Source organism: Lingula anatina, chromosome 9 (genome assembly GCF_051362555.1).
Source record: "Lingula anatina isolate TDL-2025a chromosome 9, LinAna3.0, whole genome shotgun sequence".
Classification (NCBI taxonomy): Eukaryota; Metazoa; Brachiopoda; class Lingulata; order Lingulida; family Lingulidae; genus Lingula; species Lingula anatina.
This window is the reverse complement of record NC_141775.1, coordinates 12,860,164-12,875,922: the sequence shown is the minus strand read 5'-3', so window position 1 is coordinate 12,875,922 and position 15,759 is coordinate 12,860,164. Positions and strand designations below refer to the sequence as shown.

The 15,759-nt window shown below is 38.8% G+C and overlaps 2 protein-coding genes across 2 annotated transcripts; one reads left to right on the top strand and one right to left on the bottom strand.

Moving 5' to 3' along the window:
* Positions 1–1,569: 1,569 nt before the first annotated feature.
* Positions 1,570–7,316, top strand: LOC106159152 (cytochrome P450 2J6-like). The gene is made up of 8 exons (XM_086995811.1): positions 1,570–2,141; positions 2,888–3,119; positions 3,842–3,947; positions 4,135–4,291; positions 4,927–5,063; positions 5,227–5,323; positions 6,106–6,312; positions 6,604–7,316. Exons 1-8 carry the CDS (start codon positions 1,757–1,759, stop codon positions 6,783–6,785), a joined length of 1,503 nt encoding a protein of 500 aa, XP_086851937.1. The 5' UTR covers positions 1,570–1,756; the 3' UTR covers positions 6,786–7,316.
* Positions 7,317–10,264: 2,948 nt separating this feature from the next.
* LOC106163202 (cytochrome P450 2J4-like) lies at positions 10,265–15,759 on the bottom strand. Its single transcript, XM_086995810.1, has 8 exons — positions 15,329–15,759; positions 14,795–15,026; positions 12,846–12,951; positions 12,499–12,655; positions 12,104–12,240; positions 11,832–11,928; positions 11,362–11,568; positions 10,265–10,992 (listed from the first exon to the last, which is right to left on the bottom strand). The coding sequence occupies exons 1-8, from the start codon at positions 15,711–15,713 to the stop codon at positions 10,811–10,813; spliced, it is 1,503 nt and encodes a 500-aa protein (XP_086851936.1). The 5' UTR covers positions 15,714–15,759; the 3' UTR covers positions 10,265–10,810.

Below are 15,759 nucleotides of genomic sequence, written 5' to 3'. Positions count from 1 at the left end.
TGACATAGAATTTTTTGTCTCAAATATATTCACTGCTATTTTTTTATTCATAAAAAGCTTTTTACAATATTGAATTTTCCCAGTAAAAGCCAAGAATATCCAGCAGCTTACTGCAGCTTATCCGAACTTGTCCATGCTGAAACCAAGATCTGACACTGTGATCTGTATGAGCTTGGCAGTTGCTGCTCCTCATATGCCCTCTCAACACCGCTGGTGGCCGATGAAGTCTTCACGTACCTTCCAAACTGACTCACCGTAGTTCCGAAGGGCAAGTGGTAACTGCTCCTTGTTACTGCAATCTGTTGCTCGTTCTGCCATGATTGTGAAAAAAGCCTTCTTCACTTTCTCTGCAATCTAATTAGCGACAATTTTCCTGCAGCAGTCTATGAGCTCTTTTTGAACAGTCTTACTCCTACACGTAGCATTCTTTGGTGCATCCTGGCAATGTCCCCCCTAAATGGCATCACCAGCATCCACTCTAAACTCGCTTAACTTTTGAAAGTTCCATGTGTTGCTGAAAGAACTGTTGTTTCGATGCCCTCTCGGTGCCAAATTATGTCTACCACACAGCAAAATTGTCTTAACAATATACGCAAATTTTGCCCTGTTTTCTGCTAATTTCTTTGCCAATGCATGGCCCAGCTGCTGGGTGACTGGTACAGACTTGTAGCCAGGGGCTGGGGGGGGGGGGCGAAATTACCGCCCCTTTTGCTGGAAAAAAAGTCCGCTCTGGGTAAAATTTGATCAAGGTACATGACATTTTTTATGGAAAAAGGTCCACTTTTTCAGATAAAGAACTCACCTTTGAAAGTGCTGGCTATACAGGCTTGAATGTTGCCATGGCAGATTAGTGAACCTCAGATTTTGTGTCATGTTCTTTCAACTTCCTAAGTGCAGAAGTCCATGTAGTGAGGGAATTTGACATTAGCCTGTCCAGCTTGTGGGTGTCCCTTCCAACCTGGGCACCAAACAAAACATGAGAAAACAGTATGCTCCATCTTTTTTTTTAATAATATGCAAGCCAGTTAAACTGTTGCAGCCATGCCGCATTGAACGATCTCATCATGTCATTTTTTTCCCTTCTTGAGAAACTCGTAACGACTACATGTAGGTGGATGCCAAATATTCTTGGTGTATCTGATAAAGAGAGGACAAAAAAACGAAGTAACTAAATAATTTAACCTCAGAAATGGTATAATTACTATCCACTCTGGTGTATAGGTCACACCTGGCATTTTCTGTAAAATTCAAAGTAAAATATTTTTATTATAGTACAAAGACAACATGTTGCCAAACCTCACTGGACTTGCATACTGAAAGAAAAAATGATTTGTTATCAAATATTGTTTAAAACAAAAATAATTGTAAATGTGACAACTACAGGTAACTGTCTGTGATCAAGTAAGACCCCTGTCCTACCAGTGTTTGATTACTTAGACACCGTTGATAGATTAATTTGATAACACCAACGAACTGTTCCTGAGTTAAGTGACTAAATGACTTTGATCATTCAACGCAGCCTGAGTAAAGCCTTTGGCTATTCTACCTACCTGTACCTTCCCACTATTGGTGGTGGTGTCTTTTCAATTGAATAGACGACGCTTGACCTCTGTGGAAATCACAGTGAAACATGAGATTTAAGGGGGCACTAGTAGAGCGATAAATCAGCACTCCCATCCTGGACCTTACGCTTGCATAGAGATTGTAACACTAGACGTCATCATCACGCACTACTGCCAAACCTGCTCTGTTCAAAATGGCCAACGTCGATCAGAGTCTTATCGCTTTTTTCTCCAGTCTTGTTCAGCCTACTGTTTTGATATTCGTGGTAGTGTTGTTGTTAAGTCTGTGGATGCTGTCGTCGAGGAATCCTCGGGTGAACTGGCCGCCCGGACCTGTCTGTTTCCCCGTGGTGGGAAGTCTCCCACAGATGATGATCAGCGGTAGGAGAAGACAACCTACGGATCTTCTTCCATGGTATGATACATATGGAGATATCATACACGTCAAATTTGGTGAACAACACATGATAATGCTGGGAACTTATGAGCTGATCCAAGAGGCTTTCGTGAAGAATGCAGCTACAGTCAGTGCTAGACCTACCTGGATATATTTCATAAAACGAATAGTTGGAAAAGACGGTAATTACAAGATTTGAAAATTTACGAATGCACGTACCTCTTTATGTGTGCACTGTGGTATATCCAGGATTGTGCTTATCGCGAGCGCGCGTGCGTGTGTGTGTGTGTGTGGGGGGGGGGGGGGGTGAAGTAAACAAAGACAAAAGAAGGGAGAAGAGAGGGATAAGGAGAGGCTCTTCCCCTTGGATCCGAATCGATTTCATATTTTGGAGTTCGTTGGGAATATAAGTGAGCCCTGGCGCTGTTATCTTATAAATGTAGGTTATATAAACTTGGGTTTGACACAAAGATAACTGACACAGTTTTTCACTATTTAGAGTATTAATTCTGACTGCTTTACTAGGGTCATTAAAGAAAAGGGCCCACAAAACATCTGTACAAAATGTATAGTGTCTACGCACGGTCATTTCTCTCTCTCTCTCTCTCCCCATCTCTTTCTCTCTCCCTTTTGTGTCTCTCTCCCCCCCCCCCCCCCCCCCCCCCCCCCATTGCTCTGGACCTACTGGTATCTATGTGTACGCCATTACTGTTAGAAAGCATTAGAAGGAACAACGGTAATGATGGGATAAGATGAAAGCAGGGAAAAAGACCCAGTTATGGTAGTTTAATATTAATTGGGCCGCTCCATAAAGAAAAGACATACGTTTTAAAGAATTTTATTTGTGTATATGGAAGATATTAGGATATTTAGGATATTATGACGTTTGTTATTAATATTTGTCTTTAACTCAATGATTTAACTGCAGGGGCTGGAGTTATATTTAAATCCGGGCACGAATGGAAAGAGCTGAGGAGATTCACGCTCTCGTCTCTTCGAGATCTCGGCCTCGGGAGAAGAAGTTTAGAAGAAAGAATTCAGGACGAGGCTCGATACTTGGTGCAAAACATTGAAGATGAAATGGGAAAGGCTTTCTCTCCCATAGACAGGATTGGAAAAGCTGTCAGCAACATTATTTCAATCATTGTGTTTGGAGCTAGGTAATTGAGGTGTTTTTATTGACTAGCCTTTATTAAAAATGCAGTAAATGACATTCCGGAAAGAGTAGAACTTGGGCACAAAATACGTATTTTGTTTGTCCAAGAGTAGAAAGAGACTTGACGTTACAAATTTTAGGCTAACCGACCATAAAAAATTAGTTGACAAACGTTTACATGGAATCTACAATTTAACAGAACATTCAAAATTATAAGACTATTTCAACCACTGATATAAGTCAGCTGAAACTTAGAGCTTGGCCCTTAATTAAGTTATAAGTGAATGCATCAATGAAAATGACTAGGGGGTCTCTTCGATGGTGTGCATGAGCTCTTTAGAATGAGCGCTATGGTATTTTACTTTGACCTGTCCCTTGAGATGAATTTACTTTCTTTCGATTTTTAAGCGACTGGTAGCTGGGCTGAGCATGGCAGTGGATTATTTATTCACATCAATGATTATGAATTCAATACTATTGAATAGTCACGCCTGAAGACAGATTTTTTATGTTTCAACATTAAAATGTTGTTTTCTTATGTTTATTTTATTTTATTTTATTTTATTTTATTTTCAATATTCACTGCCCTGGGCGCAGCACAACATGCATGGGGTGGGCCCAATGGGCGAGCTCCTCTTGACAATGTGACAGTGTGGCGATGGTTACCCGTCGACAACTTCTTTCTTCAACATTTTGGTTGAAACATTTTGGTTGAAACTATTTCAGATATGACTATAATGACACCCCAGAAATGCTGCCAGTTTTGGAGCAAGCCATGAGAATTGGCCAAGGGCCTCTGTTCTTTACCAACATGGCGCGTTTCTTGTTGCCGGTAAAATTAATTTCTTCACCACTTATTACAAAGTACATTTATTTCCTAATAATTTTCTCGTGTTACATTTTGTCGTTATTAGTTGATTTATTTGCAAATGTATATCAATTCATTTAATTCGTTAGAAATGTATTTCATATACCATAAGAATGTTTTGGAACCCACAAAATATAGATTTCTATAATAGATAAAGAAGATAATGGCTCTCATTGACAAGCTATATAGTTTGATACGACAAGAAGTCGAACGACACCGCCAGTCTTTTGATCCAACTGACATCCGGGACTTTATTGACCTCTTCATAAAGGTCACCCAAGAGAAGCAAGATCCCGAGATCTACACAGGTACAGTATATCACAGGCAAAGGGCCCGTTCACGGCTTTGGTGAGATGTAATAACGCAGGCCCGTAGCCAGGGGGGTTCGGGGGGTACGAAAGAACCACCCTTTTTGCTGGGAAAAGGTCCACTCTGGGTAAAATTTGATCTACGTACTTGAGGATTTTATGATAAAAGAACCACTTTTTCAGAAAACGACCCCCCCCCTCTGAAATTGCTGGCTACGGGCCTGTAACGGGATTGTTATTTTTCTTCAAACCGTTTTGCACACCACGTATCACCCGATAACTAATCTATAGTTTCCGACCATCTGTGACAGATCATCGTACCGGTACGACCTGTGTAACGAAACTGAGGGTCTGTGTAATAGAAAGTCCGCCCTCCATGTAGTTATAATAGTTAGGGTTAGCCTGACCTAAGTGGGCCAAAATCTAGGGCGAGGCTCACCTGTACAAATGAATGGAAAGTGGACTCTCTATCATGAGGAACTCTCTGTCACGTTACACCAGTTATGGTCGACTGATCGTATATAGATGTACAAGCGTGCAAACAGGCGAGCACGTGGTTTCACTAATGCAGCTGTAAATGAATACGAAACAAATTCAATTATGCAATCATAATCAAATTCAATCATAACTTTCAGAATGGAACGTATTCCGTATCATTGTTGATCTGTATTTGGCTGGAACTGACACAACAGCAAATACCTTGAGATGGTCCCTGGTTCATTTAATGAAACGGCCGGACGTTCAGAAGAAGGTGCAGCAGGAAATTGATCAGGTAACGATGTACAGGTAGAACTGAGTACGAGAGAGAGAGTGAGATTTTTTCTTTTTATCGCAACAATTCTGTGCTTGTAAAAATACACAATGTAACAAAATGTACGTGGTTCTTATCGATTTTATATTTACTGGTCGATAAGATTTAATGTGTTTAATTTAAGGTCATAGGTCAAGGTCGTGTTGCCAAGATGGAGGACAAGGCCAGGATGCCGTTCACTGAAGCAACCATCTTGGAGGTCTTTCGTATGTCCCCCGTTGGTCAGTAAATTTTATTTTAAGTTAAACTCACATTGTATTCCTTAAATTTGAAAATAACTACCAATAAACTGATCGATTCATCAATAATATAACAACAACAACAACAACAACCAAGTTTTGTGTGTGATTTAAAATGGAATGACAAGAAAAGTTATGCGAGATTGTCCTATTTCATGGGACATTTCCTGATTTAAAGTTAATGCCTGACGTGAAACACGTACAGGGGTACAGGCACAGGGAACCTTAGTACCTCTGTACCTTAGTCCCAACTACCAGACTCGGCACATAAGGATCCTGAATTAACCGGTATATCGGACCACACTACCCGTTTTCAAAGTGTGTGTCAGATCGCATATCGGAGTACCAGTCAGAACACCGACAGGATGAGCCCGCGGTCTTCCTACAAAATTTGTTCTGGGGTATGATACTACGAAATGCGATCTGACACACACCTTTAAAACGGGTAGTGTGGTCCGATATACCGATTAATTCAGGATCCTTATGTGCCGAGTCTGGTAGTTGGGTAGGCCTGTTAGTAGTTAGGTTGGCTTTATTTGGTTAATTGGTACCCACACACCTGACTACACATTTCTCTAGTTACATATTTCGTTGGAGACACGTTTTAAATATAAATAACACATTTTACCTACACATACCTTTTAAAATAAAACATTCCATATTAAATGTAAATTCTGTATACCTTTCTCACTCTGCCCGTCCCTCCCTCTGTGTCAATTAAACCAGTTTGATATGAAATATCTTTTTTTCTTACATGTCATCAGCTCCGCTGGGTGCGCCCCATGCCACCAGTGAAACAACCAACTTGGCCGGATACACCATTCCCAAGGGCACCATAATACTGGGAGATTTGTACCGGGTTCTCCACGATAAGAATAACTTCGAGGATCCTTACAAGTTTAAACCAGAAAGATGGCTGGATGATGATGGTAAAGTGATCAAGTCGGACAAACTGATACCGTTTTCCATAGGTACATGTGCGGTATTTTTCATTAGAAATTCAGTTGTTGAAATAACGTGTACAGTTGTTAAGCATCCCATCAAGTACACTTATTTTTGACGTAAAAAAATCTAGACATGCATTGAAAGCTACACTTCGGACATCTTCCGTCACCCTGAGACTGCCCCAGTGAACATGTGTTGCAGGTTATTATTATTATTAATTTTATTATTATTATTATATCTAGTATGGAAAAGTTCATGTAAAAGTAAGCTTTGCATATACTGTTTACCAAATTTTACACAGTATATGTGTATTTCAGGACCCCGTGTTTGCCTGGGCAAGGGTCTGGCTGAAATGGAATCGTTCATTTTCTTCACCACGTTGCTTCAGAATTTTACCTTCAAGGTACCAGAGGGCGAGAAACCACCCGATGGAGTGGAGGGTTTTAACGCGTCCACTTTCACACCATACAGCTACAACGTGTGCGCCGTGAGACGTTAAAATGAAAAAAACGGGCCAAAACGAGAAAGCGCCGTTTATTGTGCTATACACTTGTTTATTGTTTATTTTCTTCTGACAAAACATTTTACACGCCACTTTAAAGGGCTGCTTTACAACTGCTTATGCCTATCATCTATGCAATAATTTCGAACTCAAAGTCAAAATGCGGTTGAGACCCTGCTTGTGATTTTACATTTACGTTATGATAATAGTAATGATAATTAATCATTTATTCTTACATGGCGGATTCCATTAAAATTTCATTGTACCGTGTAATTGTTTTTAATTAAAGAGCTGTAAAATTACAATTTAAAATAAATAAATATTAGAATTAATAAATATTTAAAATGACAAATTAAAACTTAGTTATAAAATAAAAGATTAATAGCTTATTAATAATCATAATACAATATTAATAATTTTAAGTTTAAAGATTAAATATTGCCAATGAGAATACTGGGATCTATACGAATAAAAACTGCTTGATACATGGTGCGTTGTTCGCATTTAGCAAGCTTTTATTGTTTAAAAGCAACTTTAATTTTATTGATATGTCTCATTTTTATCATAATAGCACTTTTAGTATTGTGACTGTAACATCTAAGTTGGAGGACACTCAGAATTATAATTCTTGTCGTACCGTATGTTGATGTCCTGGTAAAAGCAAACCTTGTCACGGAAGAAAAGTGACGAATGTAACTATATATGTACACCTTTCGTCGAGACAAAAAAATGACTAGCTGAAATAACTTTTAACCAATCCAACTAAAATACCAAAATACAAGCCTGAGCGAATCCTAAACACTTTATTCCTATTACATGTACTTTAACTAAATTTTCAATGCATGTGTTTTGTTTCGAACTCAATTCGATCTTCATGTTAATCTTAAATTTTATGTAAATGTGATTTTCCCCCTTTTTTTAAAATAACAGTGAAATCTATACCTCTGAATAATATTCATACCTGTAGTTCAAAACGGGGCTAGTTTGAACTTTACGATTTACAAATGCGGGCTTGCTACCTGGCGCGATTCTTGACTCCAGTTTGTGCAAAAACACAATATTGTATCAGTGTCAACGATTGGAATACTGGCAGAGACTACAGCTAAAGGTTTAAACTTATGGTTTTCAGCATCTACCAAATTAGACCATAGCTCGTTTACATCAGGTATGCTTATCTTACAGGTAAATAATGAAAGCTCAATCTAACAGCTCAGCCTCATCTATGAGACGGCATCGGTGAATAGCGCATTTACAGCACGTGCCCGCGTTGCTCATTAACTTCCAGACCTAGCAAAAAGAGTACATTTTTCAAAGATTGATATTCACGTATTAAACACCTACTTTGTGTGCTTTGATACGTAAATCAATAGTTGGACAAGTATTCTGAAGGACAACCACCATTCATCTCTGTCACTGTTTTTGTTTTCCTTTAATGACGATATTACGAGAGTGACAGTCTTCTAGATGCAGTCGTACGTTTCCCATTACTGTGCACAGGTAACATTCGCCGCCATACACTGACTGGATACTTTTTACTAAAAAAAATGACATCCTGACGTTATTAAATAACCATATGGGATCCAGGACTACTGTTCCTGGGACTAGAATTCCTGTCACAGCGGTGTGTGACTTCAGGGCTGCGTTACTTGTAGACTTGCAGATTAAAGGGATAATAACTCTTCGTATGAAATCTATATTTCACAATAAAAAAATTGTGAATAACTCAAAGAAATATAATATATTCTGTTTTACGACAAAAACAGCAGTTATAGCTATTATTCTGATATCTGAGCTTGTCTTTAGACCACGTGACCTCCATTGATGGCTATACTCTGTTATAATCTCTTAAGAGATTTTAACAAAAAAAACAAACTTTTTAGAAAAAAAACAGGGACTAACTTTGAATGTAAAAATGGATTCATTAACCATTGGTAAGTATGGGAAAATTGTTGTTTACTCCAGGAAAATTCATTTTTTGGCCAAAACGAAGAGTTATTATCCCTTTAATCTTACCTTATGCCCAGCTCTGTCACCGGCGAGGCTGGTTGCCCCTTTCAGAAGTGTGCAACTTGAGGAGGTGAGAAGTGATATAAAGATCTGAATCTCTCTTAACGTAATTAATTCGCTAACTGGCCGCTGTTTCACAGTTATCTATGAATACATCTTTAGTCCATACGGTATAGAGCATATAAAAAACGCAAATAAGAGTTCAAATGCATAGATTTTCGAGTTTCCTTAGTCACGTGAGAGTTATTCGCCACGCATACAGGTACATACACGATTTAAAATTACGCTTACCGCAAAACCTGAAATAATTTTGAAATTGCGTAAGTTGTTTTAATTTAATTAAAATAGTTCAATGAGGCCTAAGCACCTGGCCTGGCAAATTTAGGTCTATACGTGCCACAAGTTAGATTGATCACTCTGTTAACTAGATTTGATGAAGTTGGGGAAACGGAAAAAAATAGAGGGGACATCTAAAGCGGGAGGTCGGTGGCTGCCTTCGGTTGCATCCTCGGCAGCGCAGCTGGTCTTAACGGCCCCAACTATATGCTCATGTACCCTCTATCAGGGCAACGGATTGATTTTTCATTACATATTCACAGATATATCTCTGGTTAAATAGATAGGCAATCTCTGTACGGTGACGCCTCAGCAAAATGTCCACAGAAGAATAACTGCAGTCCTGGTAGAGAGTAGTGCTCATGCCAGGCACTTCCTCGCAGGGAACAAACAGTGAAGTCTACTGTTGACTTATGTGGAGATATTTGCCCTTATTCCGCAAATTTATGGTGGAAACGAAGAGAGAAAACCACGAAATTTCATACAGATATCTAGTTTTGGGTTCCACAGTTAATAAAACAGTTATCACCTTCAACCTGATAATAAAATTAAGGATTTAAAAAAACAAAAATACAGAATAAGTTTGATTTTATTAAAGAAATCGATCACTGTAACATCGAGAAAGAAGGTCTGTCGGTCCATGATAGCCTACTGACTTGACAAACATTTCTACCACTGAAAATAAAAACACTGCAGTGGCGGATTTAGAGGGAGGGTTAGGGGGGCCTAACCCCCCCCCTTTCCATTTCCCAAAAAATTCACACCTCTTGAAATTAGAATTTTGAATAGCTGAATCATACTTCTAAACCAAATGGCACCGTTCGTCCTCTAAAACATCAAAAATTTTCAAGGACCTTCAGCGGGCCCCTGGCCCCACGCCAAAGGGGGTGGGGGTGGAGAGGGAGGGTCGGCTTCCCATCCGCGGACCCCCCTTCAAATAATCCTGGATCCGCCCCTGTAGTGTTACTACAGCTTACTTTCAACATAGAAAATGTAATAATAATGAAAATTGCTAATGTTTGATATTATTATAATTTTTTTAAATTAAACTTAAGAAATGCAACTTACAATCTACAATACAATGCTATTCACTTCTTCCTATTTACCCCTCACTTTCTTCTTTCATGCACTCAAAACCTATTAACTACAATATTTGATACTAGTATTATCATTACCTTGTTTGACGATAAAGATTGAAAATTGCCGATTCATAAGGTTGACTTGCGGTTCAATTCCGAAGGTCTGATATGAATAGGTAACGCAGGTAGATAAAATAAACCACATTTAAAGAAACCTTGGCAAAGTCCAACAATTAGGGGTGTACCCTTACTTTAAGAGAATAGTGATAGGAACGAGACAGCATTTAAAAATTCCTCCAGATGCCCTACATAAGAATGGAAACGATAAATGACAGTCTTTTCGAAAGTCTGTTTTAAAAAGTAGGTATAGAATATGGCCTTCTGACTGCAAGCCAATATGCATAGTGTTATCAACGTATACACTCAATTCAGTGTTCACATCACAAGGGAAGAAATCAAGAGGCAAATTATATAATAAGTACTGCCTCAATATGCATCTTTAAATATAATGAATGCTGTTTTGCATGCATGTTTGAGCTGTGCGTCTTCAATCTAACGTCTAACGGCGCACACTTTCTAACGTCTAACGGCGCACACTTTCTAACGTCTAACGGCGCACACGTTATAGACGTGTGGTGCAAAAGTGTCAGCGTAGGAACCTTCCACTCCATCGGGTGGTTTCTCGCCATCTGGTATCTTGAAGGTAAAATTCTGAAGCAACGTGGTCAAGAAAATGAATAATTCCATTTCAGCCAGTCCCTTTCCCAGGCAAACGCGGGGTCCTGAAATAAATAAATAAATAAATAAATAAATAAATAAATAAAGTAAAATGATTAAATAAAGTAAAATTATATAAGCATTTCATACTTTTACCTTAACTTTTTTTACACTAGTTCTACTTGGTGTAGGTAGACAACGTGAATGCTTCGAATGAAATGAAACTAATTTATTTCAAGAATGACACCGGACTTTGGGGATTACTTCGACCCCTTGCATCCCCCCTCAACAGGGCTTGACTTGCTCATCATATTTCGGTCTCTGACTGCTACAACTATACATGTGCACTTTGGCAGCACATCTACACAATTCTTGAGTGATTTCAACATCGTTGCTGATGTGCGGTATACTAGGTCTAACGTAAAGCAACGTACCGATGGAAAATGGTATCATTTTGTCCGACTTGGTCACTTTAGCGTCGCCATCCAGCCATCTTTCTGGTTTGAACTTGTAAGGATCTTGGAAGTTATTTTCATCGTGAAGAATACGGTAGAAATCTGCCACTATCATGGTGTCCTTGGGAATGGTGTATCCCGCCAAAATTGTAGTTTCACTGGTGGCATGGGGAACTCCAAGCGGGGCTGATGGCATGGAAGAAAATAGATGTTTTAACTTAAACAAACGAATAATGGATCTTTTGCAGGTGAAATACCAGGAAAGTTTTCTTTTATCACAAAGGCACCAGACGCACTCGGCTCATTGAGTATGCTTAAATTTCTTAATTATGCGAATAACTGTACTTTTTCAAACAAGATTTTTATTACAAACACGTTTCTTAGTAATGCACTGTCTTCGTAATGAATATTTTTTTTATTATTTTGGTGAAATGGCAAAATTTACTGACCAACAGGGGACATACGAAGGACCTCCAGTATGGTTGCTTCCGTGAACGGCATCCTGGCCTTGTCCTCCATATTGGCGACACGACCTTGACCTATGACCTTAAAATAAATATATTTATCAAAAATAACTATACCCGGTAGATCGTACCTTCGCTGGTATCATGATTTATTGCTTGGATAGAATTTTCTCAGTTGCATAATATAATAGTAAGACAACTCCTCTACTGGTAATCTCGCTCTCATTTTTACGTCGTTACGTTGTTTACGTTGTCACCTGATCAATTTCCCGCTGCACCCTCTTCTGAACGTCCGGATGATTTACCATATGAATCAGGGACCATCTCAAAGTATTAGCTGTTGTTTCCGTTCCAGCAAAATATAGATCAACGATGATGCGGAATACGTTCCATTCTGAAATTCATATCAATTGAATATTTTAAGGCGGTCGGGGTGGGTGTACGTGAACTCTTACTCACGACCAAATTAACTAAACCACGTGCTCGGATGTGTATGTCTGATTGTACTCGTGTATTCATATACACAATTAAAGTAGCTAGGTGACTGCTACTTATCGATTAGTTGATCGGGTTATTTCGCCCAAGTGTTTTAACAATCGTCTCTTAAATTAAAATAAGCGATGGTTGGATGTTCAGGTTCTTTGACACAGACCTGTGTAGACCTCGGGATCATGTCCATCTTGGATGACCTTTATGAAGAGGTCAACAAAGTCCCGGATGTCAGTTGGATCAAAGGACTGGCGGTGTCTTTCGACTTCTTGTCGTATCAAACTATAAAGCTTGTCACTAAGAGCCAATATCTTTTCTAGCTGGAAGAGATTAATCTAAGCAAAATTAACTTTTTTATATAAATTTTTAATATAATTACAATGCTCAAATCGTGAATGAAAGTTGAAACAAAATAACTTCCAACGACAAAATGTTACATTTTGTGACAATATAAATATTAAAATTAAAACCTTTACAAAGATAAATGTAACAAATCATTCAATTTTATACCGGTAAAAAGAAACGCGCCAAGTCAGTTAGGGTCAGTGATCCCTGGCCAATTCTCAAAGATTGTTCTAAAACCGACAGCATTTCTGGGGTCTCTCTATAGTCATATCTGAAATTATTTTGAGCAAAAGGTCACTTTTCAAATACAAAGTATAACTGAACTGTAGCTATTTGAATTATCAAGATAATATACATAAAATTATTGAGACATTTCAACACGGTGGAGTAATTTGTTTAAAATAAAAGTACATAATTGCTCGATGGTTTCTCGTACTTTGGAATGCCTCCTGCAAAAAATCTATCAATATTATGGTTGCCGTCAGCTACCTTTCAGCCCTACATTTTGCCCCAGGTTTAACATCGTTTTAAAGTATTTTAAGCAAATCCACTCGTTTGTGTTCATATACAGACTTGACATTTATATGGAATATTTTTTCCCAAATCATAATTCATCAGTTTATTTCCTGTTTTGCTGAGTAATCGTGTTTTAATAACTTTAATTAATCTCTTTGATGTCATTGTGACCTCAGTTCATTAATTGAATTCACCAGTGAAGCAAACAAAAATACATTGCCTATTCTTAGTCATACGACAACTATTGGAAGCGATATTTTGGATCTCCATATTTTCCAAATTATCGTCTTTAAAAGAGTTACACGCCCCACATGGACCCTTATGTCACAGCAACAGTCGCTGTTATGCCCGACTTCATCTGGCCGCTACCAGAGCTTTCTAGAGGCAAGGCATTCCCTGGGATAGGTTTTTAGAGTTTAATCTGAAATAAAACTCCAGGCAACGGTCAAAACGTGTTCAATTTGGATTAGTTTTGTTGTAGGACATACAGGTCGTTGAATCGGCGAGCAATGACCTACTTACATATTGTCTATGTGGTTCAAAAATGGCGATTTTGATGACCAAGGTAGCTGCTCATTTCCTTGTTTCTGTTAAAAGCACTCTGTGTGAACCAGGAATCTCATCCTTCTACCCAGAAACGGTCATTGTCCCCAATTCATTAGAGATACAGACGACGCTGTTTTGCTGTTTACAGAGGCTTCTTCAGAGGTTGTCTGGTATCTTCACCTGCTGTAACCAGTTTTGTGTTTCCTAAGAGCCTTGAAAAACTCGTTTTGGTGACAATTTACCCCTCATTCTGAACGGACTGGGTGGGTTTTGTTTAGTTGCAGCAGAATATCCGGAAGGACAGTGATTCCTGTATCCCAGTGCTAAGATTTCGATACATTGGGCGTGACCTCTGTGTAGGTACATCAGATTTGGCATAACTCTATAAAAATGTACGGACCATTCCGTGTGACACAATTATTTGTCTAGCAATGCCTGTCTTTTTCGCTCCATTTTGCCATAAATTAACAATTTTGTAAAACAATGCTTAACTCATTTTACGCACTGCAAAACTGGCCGCTTGCATGCAAAAATTCAAATTCTTAGATCCAGCAGTTACCGACATATGGATACTTTTTTAAACAGAACCATGCTTCGCCTAAGGCACGATTTGGCTGGCCCAAAGGAGCACTGCCCAATTAAATTCCTGCATATAACACAATGCAACAGTACAACAGACATAGTAGTCAGTTAATTGGTAGCGACACACCTGACTAAACACATCTTTAGTCAGATATTTTATATGAGATTTGAGTTTTTTGAAAAAAGAACGCATTTTTACCGAGGTATACCTTTGAAACTGAAAAAAATGTCAAGTCTGTACAATGAAAGGCAGAACTCTCTTTATCCATAAATATATCTATCAAAGTTATGCTTACATAAACCAACGTCAACTACCTTTCAGCCTTAATTTTTGCCTCTGGTTTAACATCTTTTTCGAGTAGTTTATTCAAACCCACTCTAATGAGTTCATATACAATAAAAGGTAAAAACAGTATTTATCCATATGTAATGACTGGACACTACGAATATGTAGAAAGGTTTTCGCTTACCTAGCTCCAAACACAATGGTAGAAATAATGTTGCTGACGGCGTTCCCAATCCTTTCCTTTGGAGAAAAAGTCTTTCCATTTTCATTTTCAATGTTTTGCACCAAGTACCTTGCCTCATCCTGAATTCTCTCTTGTAAACTTTTTCTCCCGAGGCCGAGATCTCGAAGAGACGAGAGTGTGAATCTCCTGAGCTCTTTCCATTCGTGCCCGGATTTAAATATAACTCCAGCCCCTGCAGATTAAATTTAACCAAGTTGAATGGAAGCTCACTTTAAATTTGACAGCTGGTAGTCTGTATTTTATTTTTTATCCTATGGGTACATTAACCCTTGCGGGATTCTACTCAAACATGCCACAAGACCCAGATAATGAGCCAAAATATTTTAGAAAAAGACCAGTATATCGTTTTTTCTTGCCTCTTTCTAGTATGTCAACTCACTAAAACAAAGTTGCTTCGCTATTGTGCGCATTTTCTATGTGCCTATTTGTTAGCATAGACAATACTATTTGGAAATTTTCAAATCACTACATTACCGTCCCTCCCGACTATATATCTTAAAAGATATATCCAAGTAGGTCTAGCGCTGACTGTGGTTGCGTTCTTCACGAAAGCCTCTTGGATTAGCTCATAAGTACCCAGCATTATCATGTGTTGTTCACCAAGTTTGACGTGCATGATATCTCCATATTTATCATACCATGGAAGAAGATCTGTCGGTTGTCGTCTCCTACCGCTGATCATCATCTGTGGGAGACACCCCACCACGGGGAAACAGAGAGGTCCGGGCGGCCAGTTCACCCGAGGATTCCTCGACGACAGAATCCACAGACTTAACAACAACACTACCACGAATATCAAAACAGTAGGCTGAACAAGATTGGAGAAAAAAGCGATAAAACTCTGCTCGACGTTGGCCATTTTGGGCAGAGCAGTTTTGGCAGCAGTGCGTGATGATGACGTCTAG